The following is a 24261-nucleotide window of genomic DNA, read 5'->3' on the forward strand; positions in this document are numbered from 1 at the left end:
CAGGGCTTTTCCACAAGATGACGCTACACTGTGCTAACAGAAGGATTTCCCTTACAGTGCTTACCTTTAAACAATCATTCACATGTTGAAGTATCGAAATTATGTAATGTTGCCCAAAAGTAACTTCATTCAGCAATTAAGAGTTTGCAGTAATCATGTTGTCCTATTTTTGACTGACAAGAGTCGCACATTGTATTAATATTAGTCCAGGGTCAATAGCAAGTCTCTGTTGACCTAGTAAAAGCTATAACCTGTGTTTAATAGTAATTCTGAGACCCTCATCTACAGTAGCTATGGAGGACAAAACATTAAACACACCCCTCAATATAATACTGTCAGCACAACACATTAATAAATGGTTTTAGAGTGGAAAGAACATAGTGAACACTGATAAAATGTATAAGGATTATTGCAGTGCTATTAATGCTATTATAAGTAATATTGATTGTACAGGTGTTGCCTAAAAATAAGTACTCTGTTTAAGTCTGTATTTTTTTTACCTTTTTTATATTTTATTTTATTTCATTATTCGTTATTAAAGACAAAATGAAATAGCATGTATAAGATCAAATTAAATTAATTAATTTGATTAATTTAATGTATCTATTATTTACAATTTAACTGTAAATTTTATTATTATTACTTTGGCTTACTTACTGGAACCTAATTTTCAGTAAATCGAGGTTAATGTTCAGGCCGATCACCAACTGGCAGGTCATCAAAGACAGCTTTGGCAAATAGCCTGCTATTTCTGTGGGAATCCAGATATTGTCACATGACAGTGGGAAAACGTCGCTATTATGTAACAACATGTCGGCTTTGTGAGCCGGCACTACATCGTACGATTCAGCCAGTGTCAAGCGTGCCGTGCAAGACACAGTGGTCAACGTTGGCACTTTACAAAAATAAAATCCGCAGCTACAGAGAAGTGATGCATGTGCTTTTATGAATAGCGCTCTCTTCCTTCGCGGTTTATCCGCTTACTTCGGCCGACTTGACGCTGCGGGCGTCGTGCGTCGCTGCGTCGCCGGTAAAGGAGGCGTTGGCGCATCGCTTCACTGCTGCTGCCGCTGCTGCTGCTTCACTGCTGCTGCTGCTGACACAGAAACACAGCTGTCCTGTACTTGAAAAGGAGGCACATAACTGACACAGCCACGCTTAACATCTCATTTGGAGGAAATCGCGCTGTGGCGATAGTTGCACTAATAGAGCACCAGCTTCAAAATGATCAAAAATGGACATCACCACCACCAAGTGAACACACCAGCGGGGAAAGACGCAGGGACGACCCCCGGCGCTGCAGCTTGCAGTCCCGAGAAGAGGAGGCGAAGAATCCGGGTGTGGTGCGATGGGTGGTGAGTAACTTACCGGATGATTGATTGTGTGATGAAGATGCTGCAACACTTATCGTTTGCATCGAGCCCGTTTGAATGAATGTGTCAGCCAAAATCACCTGTCACCGGGACAGGCCTGCTGCAGGTAACCGGGCTCTCACAGGACTGCTACTCAATTCTCCAGAGATATGAATAAAACTTTTAATTTAATATTCTGTTGTGCATATTGAGAGCTGAAACATAAGCACTGCAATTCAAGACGTACATGTCAATTACATTGCATTACTTTTATTTCATATTGCTGAGGCAGCCTCAGTTTTCCTTGAACAGACACATTATTACATAATAGCATCATGACAGATTTACATTGATCTTTGTTTGCTGTACTTCACTATAATTCACCGTCATGTTAAGGGAGCCTCATATCTATGACCAACCATAGGTGTACTAAGGTAAACCTAATGACACAATATTGTAAGTGCTTTGGACTGAAGTGTCTGTCTTCCAGATGAATGTATTGTAATGTAATGTAAGTACCAACTGCATAGAGGCACCAAAATAGTTGTCCAGTATCAGCAGAGATGCTTTCAGCCTCTTTGACGCCATGTAGTATCTTCACAAAATTACCTGTTTAAATCAGGTATACCATTATGTTAAACAAGACATAATCTTACATTTATATTAAGTGCTACACAGATTCAGCCAAAAAATATTGGATGCTGCAACCAAAGTTAGAGTAATTCATTCATCCTCTAAACTTTGTCGTTTTATTTCATTATTTCCATCTATCTTGCTTGAAGTGTTATTTATATACTGGTACGAAACTATAACTTTGTCAAAGGAAGCTTTAAAGCAAAAGGAAAAAGAAAAGATATTTTCTAAACGTAAGACTTCTTTGAGGCACAACCAAGAAGGTCACACTACCACAAAGAAGTAAATGATAACAATGATGTTTAAATGCAAAGTGATATCCATTAGGCAGAATAAAATAGTCTTAAATACTGGTGCTTGTGTGCCATCATATTAATTTTGTTTTCCAGGCCAAAGTTATATCAGAATCCTACAGCGTTTAGGTTGCTAAAATAAGATGAATATCATCAAACAGTATTAAATCATTCTACCCTCATTCTACACATGGAAAATATATAAAACACATATTTTAATTCCATTTCTATAAAGTGATATAATTACAAATACAATAAGCAACCTACACTGTCTCTTCTCTGTCTGTTGACAAAACCCTCTCCACTTTTGCCATGATATATGTGTAAATGACAGTTTCCATCCATCTTTGGTGTTCACCCTTGTGTTTCCTCTTGCAATAATGACAATAAGAAACATTGAAATGATATCATAACCTTTAATAGCTCTGTCAAATCTTACATGTCACACTTATACCTCCAGGAAATCCAGCCACCACAAAGACTTTCAGTAGGCATACAAAGAAGAACACTTTGATACATCGCAGACAGAAATGCACAGGTGTGAATAATAAAATTAATGATGGCTGAATTCCATTTATGTTCTTTGATGTCAGGGTCCTGGTATTGTGGATGCTGGCTCACTGTTAGCTAGACATTTAGATAGGACAGAGTCATTGTTAATGTTATTAGTATCACCTGTGCTTTTCCTACTATGACAATTCAAAAAGCCTATTAAAATTATTTACAACACCATAGAATGATAATGAAAACACACAGTATTTTAGGATATTGATATTACACATTATGCACCATAGACCTCTCTGGTTTGGTCATAGATTGGGATTCATTTCATGATGCCACAATGGTACCTCTATAAACAGGGTGTCTCCTTTCAGTGTGATGTAATGGAATAAAAAACAATTATTATAAAGCTGAGCAAGCTTATGTAGTGTCAGATGTGGTTTTAATGCAATACAGGTGATGGATTCATATCCACACATAGCTGTAGGAAGGGCAAAACTAACCACAGACAATTAGCACGTGTGTTCACATCAAATGGCAAAACGACCACTTGATGCTTGGGCTCAGAAATGGCTTATGACTTATTATAAAGCTATTGCGCTATGTCAAAAATGCATCAGCATCCAACCAAACACTTTCTTTTTAAACTATTATGTCCCACAGAAGCAATATTCTCCTGGTTTATGTTTTGAGCCATGATGGCCAACATTTAATTCTTGGCCACTCGTCATGTGACAGGTGAGCCTAATGATGCTGAACACATGGAACAGGTTTCATGGACAGGTCTAGGTGGAGTTAAAGGTTTGAGATTAATATGAGTTATGAAAAGGTTCTGCAGTGTCATCTCAGATACACACAGTGCTCAGTCAATGCCATAATATTGCAGTCAAATACTTCACCTCCTTCAGGAGAGTTCACAATAAAGTTGGACACCCGTAGAGGATTTGATACATACTACTTCTTTGCTGCCGCCTGATTACAGTAATAGATCAAGAAGACCAACAAACTGGTCGTTGTCAAAATTATGGATTGCATTAAAAATACACGAGCTAACAATTGAAACAACATAAAGAGTTTTAAAGGATACTTTCATCCAAATTACAACAAAATATTTTCGCAGTTAGACATATTTTAGTGTTTTTTTTCTTTTTTATTTGAGAGGTTCTGACATCTCCAACACTTTTACCGTCATCCCAATACAAAAGATGCAAACGGAATTTTGTTTTTGTGGCGCTCATGACATTTCAAAAACTCAACAGCAGCCTGTCTTTCCAGAAACAATGTCCCAGTAATTCAGAATAATCCATTGAGCTCACTGTCAACAATTTTTTATTGGGAAGTATTTTCCGCTGAAGGTAGAACATACTGAAAACTTGGGTGAACTGACCCTTTAAGATGCCACTTTTGGAAGAAGCACCAAGTCTCGGTGTGCAGAGTCTGGCTTTATGGTGCAGCGGCAGAATAAATGCTTTGATTTTCTGTGTATGAAGGCCAGGATTATGGTGGCTTTCTCTAGTAGAATTCCTGCCATTTAGGTGTGGCTGCCTATCCGTGGTTTAATGGAATGTTGCAGAATATTTGGGATGCCGGAATATTAACCGGTGGGGTGAGCATGCAAAGAGAGCCAATGTCAACAGAGCTCATGCCATTAACCCCTATAACCCCTACAGCCCACACCTGCTGTGGCCGCTGTAGCACGAAGCAGCCGAGCCCGTCACTGAGCACATTGTTCCCCTGAAACCCTACTGGACATCACTGCGCTCTTACTGACATCCAGCGTTGTCAGCAGCGTGATAGGAAAATTCCAAGAAAAGAGCACAGTCACTTCATCTGTTGAGACATCTGTGACCCTGCCCCTTCTTCCCTGCACAAAGGGGCTTTCTGTTCTTATTTGTCATCCTGAAAAGAAGTGATAGGGGTTAAAGATCAGTTGTCAGAGAAGCATCATCAAGGAGGAGTGTAAAGTCCACTTCCACGGTGTATCTGCTTATGTTGTGTGTACATACACAAGACTATAAAGTTGCAGTGAAGTCTATTCCAGGCTTATCTGAGACCAATTGGTATCCTGAGAATTAACCATGAAGTATTAAGTAAAAATACTATTTTTGTTGTTTTCAAGGTATTTTAATTCAAATAACTCCTGTTATCACTGTGTATACAGATGTCTGTCTGGTGTTGCTCTTGAGAAGCTTAGGTGCCGTTTGGGTGTCCGCTAGCAGGCTACGCTAATTAATATTTCATCATCCCACAGTGATACTGTCATGATCCATCCCTGCTAAAAAATAAAACAGGAATACAATCACATGTTGAGCACCTAGCTAGTGTTCCTGTCCATCTAAGGGCAAATACCCCAAAGCAGCCTCCTGTTCTTATGTAACTGTCTGGGTCTCAGAGTTTTCGTCTCCATTCATTCACCTACAAATGCACCCCCCCCCCCCTCCTTCTTTGCATGCTTCTGGCCCTGCACTGTCGCCTCAGAGCCTGCACACGTGGATCCCATTTCAACAGTGCAAGACACAGAAAAACTATTGGTTTCTGATTAGTTTCCTCACCAACAACAACAACCTTTTTTTGTGCTACATACTTGTGCATTTTGTTGAAGTGACAGAATCACAGGTAATTCCTGTAATCTAATAGTAGTTTATTTAAAATAAGTTATTTCAGTACACTCAAGTGCAGTCCAGGCTGTTTTCAGTCAGACTGTGTATAGTGACACCGCAGCAAGGCGCAGATGCTGTCTCTCATTAACGTAGCCTGTAGCTGAAAACAACATGGGATTCTGTTACTGTTGTGGTGTGTTCATGGGTCAGACAGTGCTCATCTGTTTTCTTATTGATTTTTCAGGGTGCTTCATAGTGTTGTTCCACACCTTACCTCTGAGAGCGCTGACATGCGATATAGCGTACTGAAGAGGACAGAGATGTAAATTTTAATAAATTTTCATTCTAGCGTTACATCATTATGTTGTGCTTATTGTAATTTCCCAAGAGGTACACGAGTATGGGGATTGCGGTCATACACTTTCCGTCTCCATCAGAAAAAAACTCCTAAATCAGTTTGAGAAATGGAGAATATGGTGGAAGATAAACAACTGAAAAGTGTGGGGGGGTCAATGAGCCAGCTGTGGACCAGAGCAGCCCACTGGAAACTTACATTGTCCCAGATGACAACATACCTGGGCTGCTCTGGGCCATCTGGTCTGGTGGAATGAGAATGTTGTGCGGCGTGTCCAGGAATGTGATGAGACGGGCTGTGTTGTAGGGGCCAAGGGTGGCACAGTGATGGATGACGCTGTGGTGGTTAATGGCTGCGCACGTAGTGATGTTCCCTCCTCGCTGGCAAGGGACTTCGACAGTGGCACGCTGGCCGATGACATTCCTTCCCCTTCCTCGTCTTTTCGCAAGGTTGAAACCAACCTCATCTGTGAAGATCAATTCAAGCTCCACTGCAGCTGCATCTAGATCAAGAACTCTCCGAAACAGGCAACATGTCAATATCAGAAAGACCTAGAGCAGTCAATATTGTGAAGTGCAAAACATTGGGATTACAATACTGTAATATGTCATTGCACATAGTCATAGCGCAATTCTTCGACTCTTTCTGTGTTCCTTTCAAAAGGCAGCCTGTAGATCTGTTTCGTCCTCATCTGGTTTCGGTGCAGTTTTTTGGAAAATGTCATTGTTTTCTGTGATTTTACTCTGTATTTGCTTTAGATTAGATTTCTTACCTATTCTCATTTCAGAAAGTCCGGACAATTGAGGCTACTGTCAACCTGCTCAAGTTTGGTTGTACTCTCTGCCCAGCCTCCCTCATTGTTAGACCATGGTTGACCACATGGTCAACCAAAGTGGCCTGAATCTTATCAGAGATTATGGCTCTCCTTCGTCTTGCTCTTCCTCGTCCTCCTCCTCGTCCTCTTACTCTCACTCCTCAGTCTTGCTATGTTTGCATCCATTGCTCAAAAACAGAAGAACTCACCTGTGGCCCTTTTATTTTTAAAGCTCTCATTGCTAATTGAACAATGATGCAACATGTATTTGCCCATGCAAGGAGTCAGAGTGGATGGTAGGAAATTTAAGTTTAGCATTTCGAATGGCAGTGTGTTCCATGTGAGCACAAGGAATTTTTTTCATGAAGATTGTGCCAAATGTAGAGAATTGCAGTGTTTTGAAAAAAAGTGTGGTTTTGAACTGCAATCTGAATGTAAAGCAGGAAATGTGCTTGTATTTTAGCAAAATTGGTTCAGGGGTTGGTACATGAATTACAGATTGTGGTCATTGTGTCTCAAGTACCAGTGTTCATGTATAAACAACTGAGAAAAAAACTATAATTACTGACAAAAGACTGCTGATGATTCTATTAGCTTGATTCACTTTGTGAATGTGGGCAGTTACTCTGTGATCAGATCCTCATAAACTCAAACTCACTATGTCTTCACCTGCTACTAAAGCCTGCCAGTCTGAGCCTATTCAGCTCCTTTTTTTACATAAATATCACGTTCAAAGTGGAGCAGAAAGAAAAATGATCAGGTTAATGTCAGCTGAAGTAATAGTGATGGAAAGCTAATGTCCATCTGTTCTCTATTACTATCCTAGATTACCATGTTAGAATCTCAGGCTCCAATCCGTGATAATCTAATTATCTACAGATGGTATGATAGCCTGGGAAGAGGGAGGATGGAGAGAAAAGACACTGTGCAGTTGACTCTTTTATGTTGAGTCTTTGATCAGATATTTAGCAGATCATATTATGCATGTGGATTACATTGTGGGGTGGATGGATAATAACAAGACCACTGTGGATATTAAAGGCTAAAGTTTTGCACATTTCAGTCCATTAACTAAAAATGTATTGATCTGCTTCCTAGTTAGTTATTGCTTTCCACTTATTTCACTGAGTGTTTTAATCATTTTGGGGATGAAGATACTGCAAGTTGCAAAAAACTGTCTGCCTTGTTGGTGCGTTCAAGAACACTCAGACATCCGAGTGTTATGGAGTGGCTGCCATTTTTAACATTTTAAAAAGCATGGTGTATTGGACAAAAGTTGTGTTTAAATTTTGATACAATAAATGGATAAATTGGAAACTGCTAAACAGAAACCTTTTTTTAATTTGAGAAATGACCAATTGACATGTTCTTTTTTTACAGTGTTGTGTTCTTGGAAGCAATCCCTTCAGGCAACTACTGCACTTTACTGATAATGCAACTTTTGTGAATATTCATAATTCTTTCTTCATTTTTTCTTCTTCTTCTCTTAGCTATGACATGGTCCATTATGGTCATTCTAACCAGCTGCGACAGGCCAAGGCCATGGGAGATTACCTCATCGTTGGAGTACATACAGACAGTAAGACCAAAAACTAGTGACTGTCATGGCACAAACACTGTCCCTTCCAAATGCATCTTCACATGAAAAAAAGCTGTCTGTTATAGCCAGTCTTTCCCTGTTAACTTAAAAACTAATGCTCATCTGCAGCTGACTTCTTTCATCCCCACTTCTGACATTCTTCCCTCCTTTCCCCTCCCCGATCCAGCCTGTACCTGGTAGGTGTGGGGAGGCATCTGTTTATTTTCTTCAGCCCCATCATTACCAGGCACCAGCTGTGTCCTATACACTTAGGAGGTGTTGCTGTGACAGTAGTGCAGCAACTCAGCGATTGTACCTCACCCTCCTTTGACACACTGGGGCATTCTGACATAGTGATAACGCAGAATGACTTCACAGTCAGGGCCAACATAGATATCAGCAAGCTTTCCCTCTGCTGAGGTGATAATAAAATATCTCAATGACGAAAGCGATAAAGCTGCTAATCAGAATGCAATAAAGCTGCTAATCAGAATGTAATGCAAATGGAGAACTCTGTCTCTCTCTCTTCTGTTAATCTCAGTCTGCAGTATTGTTCGAGTGTATTTATTTGTTTTCAAGGTGAAATCGCAAAGCACAAGGGTCCGCCAGTCTTCACTCAGGAAGAAAGGTACAAGATGGTACGTGCCATAAAGTGGGTGGATGAAGTCGTAGAAGGAGCGCCTTACGTCACCACCCTCGAGACCCTCGACAAGTACAACTGTGACTTCTGTGTGCACGGAGGTATCCATCACTACAGCATATAAGATCTGTTACAAGTGGTTATGGCAAAGCTGAACTGATTATAAATTGTATGCTATCGTTTCAGATGACATAACACTTACGGTGGACGGGAAGGACACATATGAAGAGGTGAAGAAGTCAGGACGCTACAGGTGAGCTTTCTGCAGAAGATGATAATAACAGTTAGGGCAGAGAATGTGTCTTTCTTAGGTTGTTACATTGTGTAGCATGTTTTTTACAGGGAGTGTAAGAGAACCCAGGGAGTTTCAACCACAGACCTGGTTGGCAGAATGTTGCTGATGACCAAAGCACACCACAGCAACATTGTGAGTACAGCCGTATTCTCTTTATATGCTTTCATTGCAAAGTACAACCCTAATTTGCTCCTATCTTCTCTTTAGGATAGTTCAGACTACCAGCAGCACACAGACAACTTTGGAAAGGTAGGTACCAAATATATTTCCAGCTTATTTGATCATCATAATATAGTTAACATTAAATCCTTAGAGAACTAAAGTCTTCAGTGGCATCAGTTTAAAACCAGCTGTTTCCTCTGCCTTCACTTTTTTGTCATTCAAGTATCCAAAGTTGCCTTGTGGGCCAGATGTCAACCATTATTAAACAAAGGCCTTTACTGTGTTCCCACTTTATAATCAAGTTAAAGGCCTTGCCAGTAAACGCTGAATGCCACTTCTGTTCCGGTATTCGAAAAGTAATTCACAGTCAACATGCTTTGCCTAAATAGTGTGAAAGCAGTAGATGGTCTCTTCACATTTGACTGCCTTAGACTGGAAGAATAACGCTGTGAATTTGGCGAGAGTTGAATAAATGTGCTGGAGATTTGTGGGCCAGCTTTGAGTTCGCCTGCTAAGGATGATGTTACTCCTCAAACCACTTGGTGGTGCTCATGCAGCACAAGTGTTAATCCTGGGCTTATCTGATAAGCATACTGCAGTGATTATATTATCTATACTGATGTACATTTTGCTTATTGTTTCAATGTCACTTGTACTCACTGTGCCTGTTTCTGGATTATGGGGGTCACATGGTCAGAAGGGCCACAGTCCCTGGACGGGGGTGTCTCAGTTCCTGCAGACTTCACAAAAGATCATCCAGTTTGCTTCAGGCCAGGAGCCTCAACCTGGAGACACCATCATCTATGTGGCAGGAGCCTTTGACCTCTTCCGTATCTTTTAACATCCACACTAGAAAATAATTTGGATTTTTTAAAACATATTTTTGCTTTTTAATCCAAATGCATGTGCAATTTAATAAAGTGAGAACAGGGCATTTAACAAGTGATAGTCTCTGTTAGAATGGTGTGAATAATTAATGTTTTGTGAATTGCTGCTGTGAAATCACCCTTGACTAGTCTCCTGTCAGACATTGGCCATGTGGACTTCCTGGAAGCAGTGCATAAGCTTGCGGAAAAGCCATACATTATAGTGGGGTTGCACTTTGATCAGGTGAGTCTCATTCTGCTCTTTGTCTTTCATCTCTGTGAGACAGTTACTGTCTTCCAAAGTCAAGCCCTGACATTTTCTCTACGTTTCTACTTTCATATTTTTCAGGAGGTGAATCGTTATAAAGGGAAAAACTACCCCATCATGAATGTCCATGAGAGAACGCTCAGTGTCCTGGCTTGTCGAGTGTGTTCTTCTTCTGACTCTCCATCAATACAAAGCATTGCATGTATTTCTTCTATATCTATATCTATACTGTTTGTTTTTTTTTCAGTATGTTTCGGAAGTGGTGATCGGTGCACCCTTTGCTGTCACAAAAGATTTGCTGGATCATTTCAAGGTATATATGAACAATACAATCACCTCTCACCTCTAGGTAACAAAAAAAATGAATAAATCAACTTACACATGGCTTTTTTTTTATCTAGGTGGATCTTGTATGTCATGGAAAGACAGAAATATACCCTGACAAGGATGGATCTGACCCTTACGCTGTGAGACTCTAAACATTGTCACGTACAACTATTTTGAGAAAACACTTTTATGAAATAATCTTCACTGGTGATCAATAAAATGTTTTCTTCTTATTCAGGAGCCGAGGAGGAAAGGAATCCTGCGTACTGTTGACAGTGGGAACAGCCTCACTACAGATGCCATTGTGCAGAGGATAATCAAAAACAGGTAAAACAAAACAAAACAAAACAAAACAAAAACTTGTCAGCTCTAAGAATAATCAAAAAAATATATAAATTATATCCACTGGGCTTCACAGTATTTTTAAGGTAAAAAATGGGACATGTCGACTCACTGCTGGAATGAGTAATGTATTAGTAAAGTCTTAGTAATATCTTTCCTTCATTTGATCCAGGCTGCTATTTGAAGCAAGGAACCAGAAGAAAGAGGCCAAAGAGATTGCTGTGATCCAGGCCATGAAGCGACAAGAGGAGGAAAAGACTAAAGAAAGAGCCCAAGCTGTGTTGTAGGAAGGCCCCAAAATAAGCACCATCAATTAAGTGTCAACATTACACTGACAAGCTCAATTCATCTAATCTCATGTACAGTAAAATCTGCCCTTTTATAAGTGTTACGACACCCTCCGCACATGATCTTGGCTAATTACAGCAGTCCCTACAGCAGCCTGTTTTTAACCAGGATGGCATAATCTGCTGTGGGATCATCAGGTATGCAGTATGTGTGTGGGGGAATCATCCTGTGTATTAATATGTCCTGCATATGCAACTACTTGTTTATGTCAAATCACACATCTAACTATTTGTCCCGTCTATAGCAGACAGAACAATAGAGGAAGGCTGAAACATAGAAGATATCACACTGTCTGTCTGTTTTATGTTCTCGAATATTTTTTTAATTCTTCAAGTACATCTATTTTTTTGCCTTTAGAACATAATGTTGATGTATTTTATCGTGAGATTTGGGCCCATAAAGGGTAAGTGTAGGGACCTGAAATGTTGGCTGAGGCATTGAACTATAACAAGGAAGTGACTTGATTAGTCATGTCCATGGAGCTGTTGCTGTTTTCTGCCTAACATACAATCTGTCTATGTTATACTGTGTATGTACTGTATGTATGTATGTATGTATTACGAAGTGATTGCAGGTTCTCTGGAGGAAACCACTAGAGAAATGGAGGAGAACATTTCCCTCCTGCTTCTCTGCGTCCAACTTGGGTTGTTTGGAAGTGAGAAGGTGTTGAAAATTTGATGGACTGCCATGAGACCTCATACCAGAACCTGCTCCAGACTGCACTGACTGCTCTAAACTGTTCTGTTTTACTGGTAGAGCAGGTTTTTAAATCCAAAATGCACACTGTCAAGACCTGCACACCTGGCCTTTTGAGTGCATCAACCAGCACTCCGTAGATTTATCCTAAAGTAGAAAACAGTACAGAGTTTTAACAGACTGCTTTTAACATTTTGTTTTCATAGAATAACTAGAGATCTATGACATACGCTCAGTGTTGTTGACTTGATCACGAACTAGACCTCTTACTGTCACTTTTGAGCACTGAACAATTTAACCTCTGTCTCAATATCAAATGGGATTAAATAATAATATATTTTTTGTAGATGTATATTTTACTCACCTCCTCTCCATTAACTACTGTATAGATGGTTTCATATTGTTTAAAAAGCATATTAATATGTCTGTATGTCGAGTTGGAATGTATTCAGTGTAGGCTATAATCTATGTATGTTATTGACAACTCCCAGTTGACAAATACTGTAGAAATGAATTGGACTACAGTATATTATTGCTGACAATAATAACAATTTAATCTGAAAAAAACTGTTTCTGATCTTCTTTTCACTAAAACAGAAAATGTCAGAATTGTCATGTCATAATTTATTTCTTCAGTAATTGGCAGGCTGTGCATTATTCACATGATGAAAGGGTAAAGTCATGTTTTGGACACAGAAAATGACCTTTGATCAGGAAAGATGATCTTAATTTTGCAACATATGAATGAGTCACGCATAGAGTTCGTTAAATGTCAGGCCATTAAGATTGGATTATTTTAGGAGTGAAAAGGTGCCCAGCAAAGTTCTGTAAGCTTTTCTGCTGTGGAAAGGCTTTGTGACCTTATGTCATTTATGATGGCAAAGTAAATCCTGTTTAATGTTAAATGAATTACAGTTAATTTGTAAGTATCAGAGAGACTGATGCTCATGTTGGCAACTATAGTTGATTCAACAAATCATTAGTAATTCATGGAGAGATACACCCATCTGAGGCCACATGCTGACACTATAAAGGTATAGTAAAAAAAAAAAAAATTGCAACTCATGCACTGTGTAACCAGATAAGCTAGTTCCGCCAATCAATTTTCCACCATAAAGGCTACGGTTTTGCAATTATGTAATTTTATTTTAATGAATAATAATATTCATTATTATTAATGAGTTTAAGTTTTTCTATATCTTGATAGACGTATTAAGTGAACATGAAAGCCTATTTTGAAGTGAAAGCCTTTTTGAGTCCATCAAAAAACCAGCTTCAAAGTAGCTCTGAGTTTTAAAGACAAGTAAGGCCGTGCGCACGTGCCCCTAATTAGCCTAAGTAGCTCTTCCCTGTCTTGCTAAAATTCTTCCTCGGACTTGTTTGCGGTTTGGACTGTGAGTCAAACGATACAGCGGCGTGCAGAGCAAAAGCAAAGTGATGTTTTGTTGTCTAAATGTACTGCCAGCCCCACTGCAGGTATACGTTCATTCAGCTGTTGAATTTTTAATCTCCTCAAAAAAACAAAAAAAAACAAAAAGATGAAATCTTGGCAGGGTTGTGTGAGAGGTTCATGCTCATTTGGATTTTTTTTTGCCGCAGTTTTGATAAAAAAAAAAAAAAGCAACCTTTTGTCGTCATATGGTCTTATTTGATTAAAAGAATAATTATTTAAGTCATAGTAAAAAGAAAAAAATCAAATTCAACTGTATGGTTTCTCGGATCTGATGATTTGCTGCTTTTTCATATTTGAAACTGGTGTTGGGACTGTTGTAATTTTAAAACGTGATGGACATTTTTCCTAAGTATTTACATTTATCAATTGGCTTATCTTCATGGGAGATAAATACAGACCATATTGTCTACAGTAGCCTGCTTCAGATAGATAGAATATAAAAATGGCTATCAGACAACTAGATTACATTATTTTTGAGTACCAAAAATATTTTCTTAATGCTTAAGGGAATGTGTTCATTTTTTAATGTTCATCTGCAAATGTTTTCCTTGTCATTTTTTTGTATTTTAAATAACTCAAATAATACATGAAATAGTATACTTTCCCATAGGTTATAGAAAATTATTATCCTTAAGTTATTATTACAGTTAATGTTTTATAGGCCCAAAGTTGCATTCAGGTTGCATGTGAAAACTGTGCATTCTGCCTTAGGTCTGCATGGGAATGTGCCTCCACCAGGATATCACAGAGGAGGGTAAAAAGGCTAAACTGCAGAGCTCTAAAATAGAACAAGACCTTTGTGAACATGCCAGGACTGAGATGAATGTGGTGAAAATCCTCATGCTTGGTAAGTTAAAGGCATTGGTTTATCATTTACCATTGACTTATCGTTTATTTTAAGAATTTCTCCGGATTGTGTGGCAGGAGTTGCAGAGAGTGGAAAGAGCACCCTGATCAAACAGATAAAGATAATCCACAGTCACGGCTTCTCCAAACAAGAGCTCATCAGTTTCAAGGTGCAATACTGGGCAGTTGTGATGCAAATTGAGTGTTATAATTTATTTTTCACCCTAAAATATTCATCTGAGCCAAAAGCAATTCGGCTTGCAAATGTTGACTTTTCTTCGCAGCCCGCAGTACTAGACAACGTTCTGACCTCTATGAAGTTTGTTCTTCGAGGAATGGGGATGCTGAGGATAAACCTTGCTAACAAGAAGAACAAGGTGAGGAGAGCTTGTACAGATTCCTATGGAAAAATAGTTTTAGATAAAGTGTTTCATCAAATCAGCTGCTCAGTTTTGTCTTTGTTGTCCACATTTTTTTTATTGCAGCCCCTCTTTATCACACTAGATGTCAGTCTTTATCTGGTATACTCTGCAATTCAGCAAGCATTTACAATCTCTCAGTAGAGATTATTGGTAGAAACTAGTGATCATCATCAGTTGTAATGTTGAAAGGGGAGACATGTTGATCCATTACTACCTCCAGGCAGCACAATCTTTAATGCATAGTTTTAATATGAGGAGAGGTGAATTTGATCTAAAGTATAGGCCTAAATCACACATTTGTCTCCCTATCATTTACTTACAGGTTCTTGTAAATAATATGAGTGACCTCATGCTAACAATATATTGTCCTGCTTAGATGCATGCCCGCTCCATCCTGTCCTGTAGCCAGTGTCTGGGGGACGACCAGGAGCTGCTTCCTTTTGTGGCTCACGCTTTCTGTGCACTTTGGGCGGACCAAGGAGTGCGAGCAGCTGCAGCCAGAGGTTACGAGTTTGAGCTGAATGACTCTGCACTCTAGTGAGTAAAATGACCTTAAGTGATCTATGTTGCACAACACCACCCAATTATGTCTGATGATGGAAATGTCAAGGGAAATTGCTCACTAAGGAGTATGTCGTCACATCTTGTCAATACAGAGCGACAGTAAAACAAGTGCTGAGAATAACTCCTCTTCAGGAAATTATTCCTGTGACATTTGTGGAACAGGAGGCTTAATTGGGACCAAATTAAAAAGCACTGTTTGCAGACATCCAGGAAAATTGGAATGAGTGGATGGAGCAGATGAAACAGACATGATTAAAGAGTTTGTTTTCTTTGAGTAAGAAGTCAAACAGCATCACACATGTGAAGCTGTAGCTATGGTGGAGCGTTATGCTTTTAATTTAGCTGTATTTTATCCAATAAATATCACTTCAAATTAGCCAGTGTTTGTCAACCCCCTCCCGTCCTTGTGTGGGACATTTCATACAGTATTTATGTGGGCAGTACTGTTTTTTCCCCGAGTGCTATCCTTCGCCTATGCGATTTTGCCCTTTCAATCCTTCATCAAAAGAGTCTGCCTGTACAGTGTCATGAGATCCTAATTCATTACTCTGTATAGATCATTTGTTGAGTGTGAGTTGCATCATCAGCTGAAGTGTGTATTATTAACTGAAGTGTGGAATACATTTTACTAAATGGCAATATTGTTTTGCACTCCTAGTTTAATGCCAACTTCAATTTGGAGTCTGAAAAAATTACATAGCTTGAAACAGCCACTGGGGACGTCTCTTGTCCCATTTTGTTGTCTTTGTTGTGAATATTTTATTCATCTCTGTACACAGCTTGCAAAATGAAGCCCAATGTTAGATCGTGTTGAGACATCAAAACATTCTATCCAAAATGAATTTCAATTAAGATTCCCACATTCAATAAAGCAAGACTTATTTACATTTATTTTGCACTCAAATTGGAAAAATAACTATACAGGGAAAAAACCATTGTAGTAGATGACGTTTGCATCACTCAGTAATGTTTATATAGCAGCACACAATCAAAATGATGGAGAGGTTTTGCTCGCAATTGTTCTGAAATAGAAAGCTGTGCAACATTTTCAGGCACGGTCCATTGGCTTTTTTTTATGACTGGCAGTCTGGGAAATGTAGAAAATAAGGGAGTAGAAATTGTAAAGTTTGCCTAGAAAGTAGAGGAAATGAGGAAAATGTGACTTTTCAACAAACTGAGGAACAGATTGAGAGAAAAATCACAAAATAACACTTGCTGTAGACATTGCATTCACAGTTAAGGTAGCAACTAGGTGCTCTGTTTGTCACTTAGTTGCCTTACTTTGGTTTAAAAATGTTAACTGTCAGACCTCTCTTAAAGCTGGCATCTACTGCTAATTGGATTGATTGTATGACTCACTTGCATAGCTCACATTAAGATGCCTTCGGTACTTAGTCACTGCCTGAATTGCTTGAACATCATTTACAAACAACACAAAATTGAACACAACATTACATTCTCTGACCAGTGTTGGGGTTTTCATATCCTCTGTAAAATGAAGGTGAATGAGGGATCTTTTCAGTACTTTTGATCTCTGAATTTACTGTACTCAAAATACACAGATTGCGTAGAAGCCCTTATCTCAAAAGCAACATGGAGGACGTCTGCCAAGTTCAAATGTACTCCAGCTGGCCCGACTGAGAAAGATGAAGATGTGACAGCTTAATTATCGGAACTCAATAAGGTTGGGAGCTGGAGGATGACATGAAACTCAACAAGCTCTCTTTCGATGTTCTCATTCTGCTGGACCCCGCATTGATTTATCCTTCCAGAAATATTGGATTAGACTGTGTCGTGACACACTTGACTTGCCCAAGACCTGAAGGCATCCCAGTGTGTAAAATGACCTCTCAGACATTACATCTGGCATGAAATGAACTGTTAATATTGCTGAAAAGAAATTTACAGTTTCAGGAAGTAACTATTGATGCAACCTGTTTCTTCTTTTTAGATCCCCCCAAATCAACAGTTGCTTTAATAACTTTACTTCACTGCTGAAGGTAGAACTTAGAAAGGCTTTGTAATGTGATCAACCCATCTTTACATTACATTATTTATGGAATACCTGAACTGACAAACATGTTACTTACACATTTACTCACAACATGATACCATTGTTTAAAAGATTGTGTACTTGCACAACAACATGGCTCACATGTCACAGACCTGCAGCCAGGTCTGCTACATGAAAAAAAATGTTCACTCCGCTTGTGTCATCTGGTGTAGCTCTAGTAGTAATTTTCATAATAAGGTTCTGAGTGTGCCAGGTCATGTAGTGTGCTGTTGACAGTCCACTTTCTCCACTCAACAACTACTGTAGAACTACAACAACTTGATAGTTCTACATTTTCTCTGTGCAGCTTATATTGCAAGTTGTCACAAAAATGTGGTTCATTGTGATGGGATTCATATCAGTGAGGGTAGATTAAATATTAGACACACAACATAGTATAATACAATAGCAGGACAAACTGCAGCCTCCATTTATGAAGAAGATTTATTGCTTTGTTGTCGGATTTGAATGCATTCTTAATTATAAACTGGCATCTGAGTGTGTATGTTCGTTAATGGCCTGAATGAAACAAGAACTATCATTGCCATCAAAAAGATCATATTACTGAAAGCATGCCATAACGTGTAGTTTAGTAAACACCACTGTCTTGGCCTGAAGTTGATGAGAACTTGAATTGATTTCTGTAACCCAAATAAAATCTGACAAAAGCAGCAAGACTTGTGTCTGTCCACAAGCTGACATTCTTATCAGTTAGTGATGTTTCTTGGTCTCCTTCTCTCTCCAGTTTCTTTGAGAATATGAGTCGAATCATCGCTCCCAGCTACGTCCCCACTGAGGCAGATGTTCTGAGAGTGAGAGTGAGGACCTGCGGAATCATTGAGACACAGTTTCAAGTTAATGACATGATCTTTCGGTAAGACACTTAAAACGTGTTCAAATTCACTACTGGCTTAAACTTAATATAATGCTGCACACAGATAACTCTAACCTGCACAGCGATGCCAACATTATGGAAAAATGAGCATCATATTTTACATTTATTGTTAGAGGGGCAATTACCTCACTGAAGATGCTTGCTTAATATTAAAATAATATTTCACCATCTTTTACTCTCAAGTGACAATTGAAGTCTTTGCATCTTATACCTTTACATAAACAAGCGTTAGTCATATTCCCTTGAAACACCAATTCTAATGAAGAAACATTGATTATGAACTATATATTAAAGCTGAAAGCATAATTGAGTGTGACCAGGGGGATATAGATATCACTGCTTACACACACACTAAAACATGAACAAATATACAAAGATACCAAAACCACATGCATGCAGTTAAACACAAGTATGCAGTTACACACAACACTCAGGATCTTTTACCATGTATGAACATGTAGATTTTATGCACTCACAATAAATAGTTGTTGGTTGTCTTAGCAACCTTGTGCTTGAGATGTGTTGCCAGCAGAAAGATATTTTGTATGTTTTTTTTTTGAGTGGAACTGAAGAACAGTGTTTTGATGATGAGTTATAAATTGCTGCTATCACATGTTCTACTAGTATATGCACAACCATGCCATGAACCTGGTGGTGATGTTTGGATGAGTTGGTGATTAGCTTGGCATGAGAATACAATGGCTGTAGAGTGTAATGTCTGAGCTTCATTTGTATGATTGTTGATTTGCATTTTTTTGCTAAGATTTTTTGTAAATAGAGTACTTTATTGATCCCAAAGCAAAATTACAGTTTTACAGTAGCTACCGAACATAAATCACACAATACATAAACACTGAGGTGGGTAAAAGAAACAAATCCAATTAAAGGCAAAAGCATAATAACAATAACTAAATGGACTAACTCAAATAAAAAAATAAATCAAATACATAAAAATATATAGAGATTGACGACTCAGCTTGTAGCACACAATATGTAACTTAACAAGAAAGTACATCTGATTAAATGTTGGCTGTGATTGATTATCTACCTTAAAGACATTTCAGATCTCTGTAAGTCTATTTTCATGAAGGAAACGATGGTTACAGGGATTGTATGGACTTAATCAATAATAAATAGACAAGTTATTTTAAAAAATGGGCGACAATAATATCAGTATGTTATTATTATCAGTATAGTTGCAATCACTGGGTCAAACAAGGAAATCAAGATGTATGGTCCTTGAAAGATTCATTTGTCACCACTTTTCCTGTTCATGGACTTGTTGAATACACTTTAACATGTTGGCATCTGTAAGCAGCACAGTGAGGCTTAGTGAGGCTCTGGAGACTTGGCCTCATCTCTAACTCTTGAAGGGTTCCTGACAAAAGCTGAACTCACTGCCTGGGCGCTATGACTCAGACATGAAATATTGATGGCTTCACTCTGCCTGGTTATTCCAGGAATAATAACACAAACGTGAAGGAAGCATAGTAATGATCTGAAACCCCAACCCCCCCTTTTCCACTTTGAACTTTTGTTTTTCAGAGTACGCAACTATTCACAATGCTCCCTGTGCCCTGTCACTATGCTATGACAGCATTCAGTCTGCAGGTCGTCACAAGGAACAGGATCAATACAGACCACAACTTTATAAATATTGCATATACTGTAGCTTCTTAAAGGCTGGAATTGCAACCACATGCTGAAGCTTGCAAAATGTTAGGTTTGACAGCTTTGGAGCAATTTTATGAATGTTTTTGTTTGCATCTCTGCAGCTCTGATGTGTTTGCCTCAGTGTGATCATGACAAATTATCGTCTTCCACTATCAAATTTCAATGCCTAATGTAACGTTCAAAGCACATGAAGGCAACACAAAGGAAACTGTGCAGAAATATTTGATTCATCGTAATCAGCCAAGGTATAAAGATGTAGCATGTTGCTTTTGGTTACTGCCCTGGTGCCAAGTCCTCTTTACTTTTCATCCAGAAAGTTTGTGTTGAAAACTACAATGAGTCTCAAGCGGTTCAAGGTATTCAAGCAAGATTTCCATGCACATGCCACAGACAACAATAAATCAGCTAAACTTCTGTAACATTGAAGACCATGTAAATAATAACTCTGCATCCTGTTGCGATGTTTGATGCATTAGTTAACATTCTCTGTCTGCTTATGTGTAAAGTTTCTATGATTATTGTTAAAATAATCTGGCCTTGAGCATATAAAATCCCTCTGGGGGTTCATAAGTGTTAATCTTTTGTTCTGCGCCACAGAAACTACTGCTGTCAAATGCCACTGTTAAGGCTTATTGTCCCCCAGCTTGTTACAGCTGACTCTTGACCCAGAGGATAAATGCTTCATTACCTCTGACATGAGTACTGCAATCATGCACCTGGGGACTGTCTGGCCCAAATGGGAACTCATTACCTGTGTCACAGAGACCCTTGGCTTAGTGAAGCCCAAGTGTCCAATCATAATTTGAAATAAGTTGCCCCAATATTTGTCACGTTTTATAACAGGTTTGAATGTGCCAATGTAATGCTATTCCCTAATATCAGTGATATTGCCATATTTCTTGTGAGTAAGACGGCAACAGACAGTATCAATAAAGCTATTAGTGAGGGAATATATTTTAAATTGTCAACTCACAAAGAATATTTGTACTTAAATCAATTATATTACATTATTCCTTTCTACTTTTTTACAACTTAATAATTGTGACAAATCTCTGGAGTTTAGTATACTTGAGCCCAGCAGAGAAAGAACACCATGTCATTATACTTTAGATTGATTAGTGATTTAAGCTAATTGCTTGCACAAATAATCTTCTTCTCTTCTTGTACTTATGGTCTGTGATCATTGGTTGAGTAAAGCACAAATGGGTTTTTGTTCTGCGTGTTGACAGGTTGTACGATGTCGGGGGCCAGCGGAGTGAGAGGAGGAAGTGGCTCAGTTGTTTCGACTGTATCCAGGCAGTGTTATTTGTCGTGGCCCTCAGCAGCTATGATATGTCACTAATAGAAGACCCTTCAGTGGTATGTTATGATAAAGATTGATTGTAGCCACATGCAATAAATCAAATGTGATGCCATGTTTTCCTGACTTAGCAGAATAGACATTGTGTTTCACTGAATTAGTATGGAATAAAATTAGGGTCATAAGTATTGTAGCTGTGTATCACCATATCTGAATGTGTGAAAACATTTTGTATGAATACATTCAAATGTCTGAATGTGTAAAACATTTTGGTCAAATGAATGCCAATGTTTGAATGCGTAAAAAACTATCTGAACAAATTAATTCTTGAATCTGTAAGGAGATCTGTAGCTGTTCATGACATTTTGTGAACAAATGAAAAATATTTGCACAAATAATTTCCAATGTGTGAGTACATAAAGAAGATTTGCACAAAGGTTTGCAGCTACAATATTTGGTGCAAACTTAATGTATATCCTCAGCTTCTCTCATATTTTGCTTCATTAGAATCGGCTGCAGGAAAGTCTTGAACTTTTTACATCGATCTGCACCAACACAGTCTTCAAGAGCACCTCACTGGTAAGTATGGTATGGTGCGCAAAGGTGCTTAACATTGTAGAACAAACAAAGTATCAGTTTATAGTATTGTTTTTAAGGCATCTGTCTGCCATGTTTGTTTGAAACTCATTGTAATGTGTATGTGTTTGGGGGGGACTAAAGTGCCTTTTTGGTAAGCATTCATGCTAGGCAGATAGGGCACAGTCTTGCTATGATTGTGTCTGACATACATAATTAGCATACAAATTGCATCTAATTGAGATGTAGAATATGGGATTTCTGTTTAGTGTGTTGGCTGGAAGCACTGTTCACCACCTACTGTGATGAATTTGTTTGATTTCTCTCACAATCAAATTTATGGGATTATTTATATGAGCATGAATGACTCACTTGTTTGGTCACTAGCATTCACATCTCTATTTGATTAACTCAAAGTATTTAGGAGCAGGTTTATTTTACAGCCACGAATATCTACAAAAATGGAAAAGTCAGCAACACTAGGTGACAGACTGCACCAAAATATATTAGCATGTTTTTTTTTTTTTTTTTACAGGGTGTCCCTTTCTGTAAAACCTCTGCTAAAGGTATCATTAAGCCATTAGCAGACTTTAGAATAATGTTTTTAATATGCTAATACTGACCTGTCAGTGCTTTGGTGCCGGTAATGCATATGTTTATAGCATATAGACTGAACCATGGTGATATATATGGAGTGAATCAAGTCTTTTGGCTCCAGAGATGTGCAGTTCTAGCTGATGGCTCGCTGCTGAGCAGCATACTCGCTGTATGTTGTATGTGCCCTGTGAGAGGAGAGATGTACAATATCTTAATTTTCAGAGGATGTTAGGATGCTGTCAGTGTTAGCTCTGGACCAGGATGACTGCCATTATAGTTTTTATACAGATGTAGTGAGAAAATGTTTTTCAAACACAATATTTCAGGGTAAAATTGTGTTTGGCCTCTGGTAGATGAAGCACGTACTGTAAATACAGAGTTTTGTGTGTTTCCTAAAGTGTTGAGGACTTGATGCATTTGATCAACTGGAGGGTTATTTGAATATTGTCCCTGCTATATTTATTATTTTTTCTATTCTCATGCTATCCCTCTCCTACAGATCCTGTTCATGAACAAAACTGACCTTTTCCGGGAAAAGATCCTTCACTCTGGAAGACACTTGAGATTTTATCTTTCTAGTTATGAAGGTATGCTGGAGAGACATTTTGTACATCAAATTTTACTTGTGTAAGTATGTTTGTATGATGTCAGGTTCATCTGAGTAAAGCATACTTTTGCATTATTTCTTGTTTTTTTTTCTTGTGAATGACTGACTTCCAAATAGGAAATAAAGCAAGGATCATACATATCGAGCTATTTAATCTATAATGGAAAAATGCATCAAATATCAATCTGACAGTCTTGAAACTCTCCCTTGACTCTCTCTACAGTACATAGCAACTGCCACAATGTTACTTCCTGACCCCAAAACTGAGAACTCTGACATAAAATATATACTGCTGATGTGGGATACTCCAACTCTTACTACTGAAGAGTTGACACTTAACTTCGAACTTGGATTTCTTCAAATCCACAAGGAATTGTTTAAATATGTATGTTTTTTGTTGTTTTGCTGGATGGGTCTCTGCATCCTTCCAGTCCACTGGGTAATCAAAATTCCTCCTGGGCAGAGATTTCCACAATATTCACATACAGTCCTCCGTTTATGTGTATATCATTGACTCTGGCTGAATCATTGTCATACATATTTCAGGCACAACTGAGAAGCAATCTCTCAATGTCAGTGTATAATGTTCTTATGTGTGTAATTGGGGTTTGGGAAGGAAATCCTGTTTACAGATTATCTCCGGAAGAAAGTGCGTCATTTTATTCATATTTAATGAATTAGGCCAACTCAATATAGTTTGGACTGCTGTTGAACTGGCACCATACAGATGTCTCTGAATGTATCTTTTTCTGTCTACCTTCAACGATATCCAGGTCCAGATGGTGATGTGGATGCTGCGGCCCACTTCATCACTGCCATGTTTTCAGCATGTAACAGCAGACCAGACCATCCCGTGTTCCACCACTTCACTACTGCCACAGACACCACCAACATACAGGTGGTCTTCCAAATGGTCATTGATCAGATTATCAAGGAGAACCTAGCAGCTGTCCAGCTGCTATAAAAGTTCTCTGATAATTCTTAGTGTGTTTTAGGTAATTCAGCACTAAAAATTTTAACTTTATTACAGTTGTTTCCCTCATTTTAAAGTAACTTATTTAAGTGGCTAATATGGTAAAGATAATATTATTGGTGCTACACTCATCCCATTTTATTTTAAAACATTTTAAATAAAAATATTTATGGATTTGCATGCCTGGTCTTTTTAATGTGGTTTATTGATTACTGTAGGTTTTCTTCCCC

At 38.5% G+C, this 24261-nt stretch overlaps 2 protein-coding genes across 3 annotated transcripts; both read left to right on the forward strand.

Moving 5' to 3' along the window:
- Positions 1–1011: 1011 nt before the first annotated feature.
- LOC137168128 (ethanolamine-phosphate cytidylyltransferase-like) lies at positions 1012–11647 on the forward strand. 2 transcript variants are annotated; one of them, XM_067570616.1, is made up of 13 exons: positions 1012–1355; positions 8039–8127; positions 8707–8868; positions 8954–9020; positions 9110–9194; positions 9270–9310; positions 9906–10054; positions 10252–10334; positions 10440–10517; positions 10606–10671; positions 10760–10825; positions 10924–11012; positions 11200–11647. In XM_067570616.1, the coding sequence occupies exons 1-13, from the start codon at positions 1225–1227 to the stop codon at positions 11312–11314; spliced, it is 1221 nt and encodes a 406-aa protein (XP_067426717.1). In that variant the 5' UTR covers positions 1012–1224; the 3' UTR covers positions 11315–11647. The 2 variants fall into 2 exon arrangements, with proteins under 2 accessions (XP_067426717.1, XP_067426718.1); XM_067570617.1 differs by having other exon boundaries at positions 1013–1355; positions 9270–9311; positions 9922–10054.
- Positions 11648–13404: 1757 nt separating this feature from the next.
- On the forward strand, positions 13405–24211 carry LOC137168151 (guanine nucleotide-binding protein G(o) subunit alpha-like). The gene is made up of 10 exons (XM_067570647.1): positions 13405–13547; positions 14236–14371; positions 14449–14540; positions 14655–14747; positions 15169–15329; positions 18155–18283; positions 21208–21337; positions 21786–21857; positions 22951–23038; positions 23832–24211. The coding sequence occupies exons 1-10, from the start codon at positions 13509–13511 to the stop codon at positions 24020–24022; spliced, it is 1131 nt and encodes a 376-aa protein (XP_067426748.1). The 5' UTR covers positions 13405–13508; the 3' UTR covers positions 24023–24211.
- The last annotated feature ends 50 nt before the right edge of the window (positions 24212–24261 follow it).

The sequence above is a fragment of the Thunnus thynnus genome, chromosome 17 (assembly GCF_963924715.1).
Source record: "Thunnus thynnus chromosome 17, fThuThy2.1, whole genome shotgun sequence".
Classification (NCBI taxonomy): domain Eukaryota; kingdom Metazoa; phylum Chordata; class Actinopteri; order Scombriformes; family Scombridae; genus Thunnus; species Thunnus thynnus.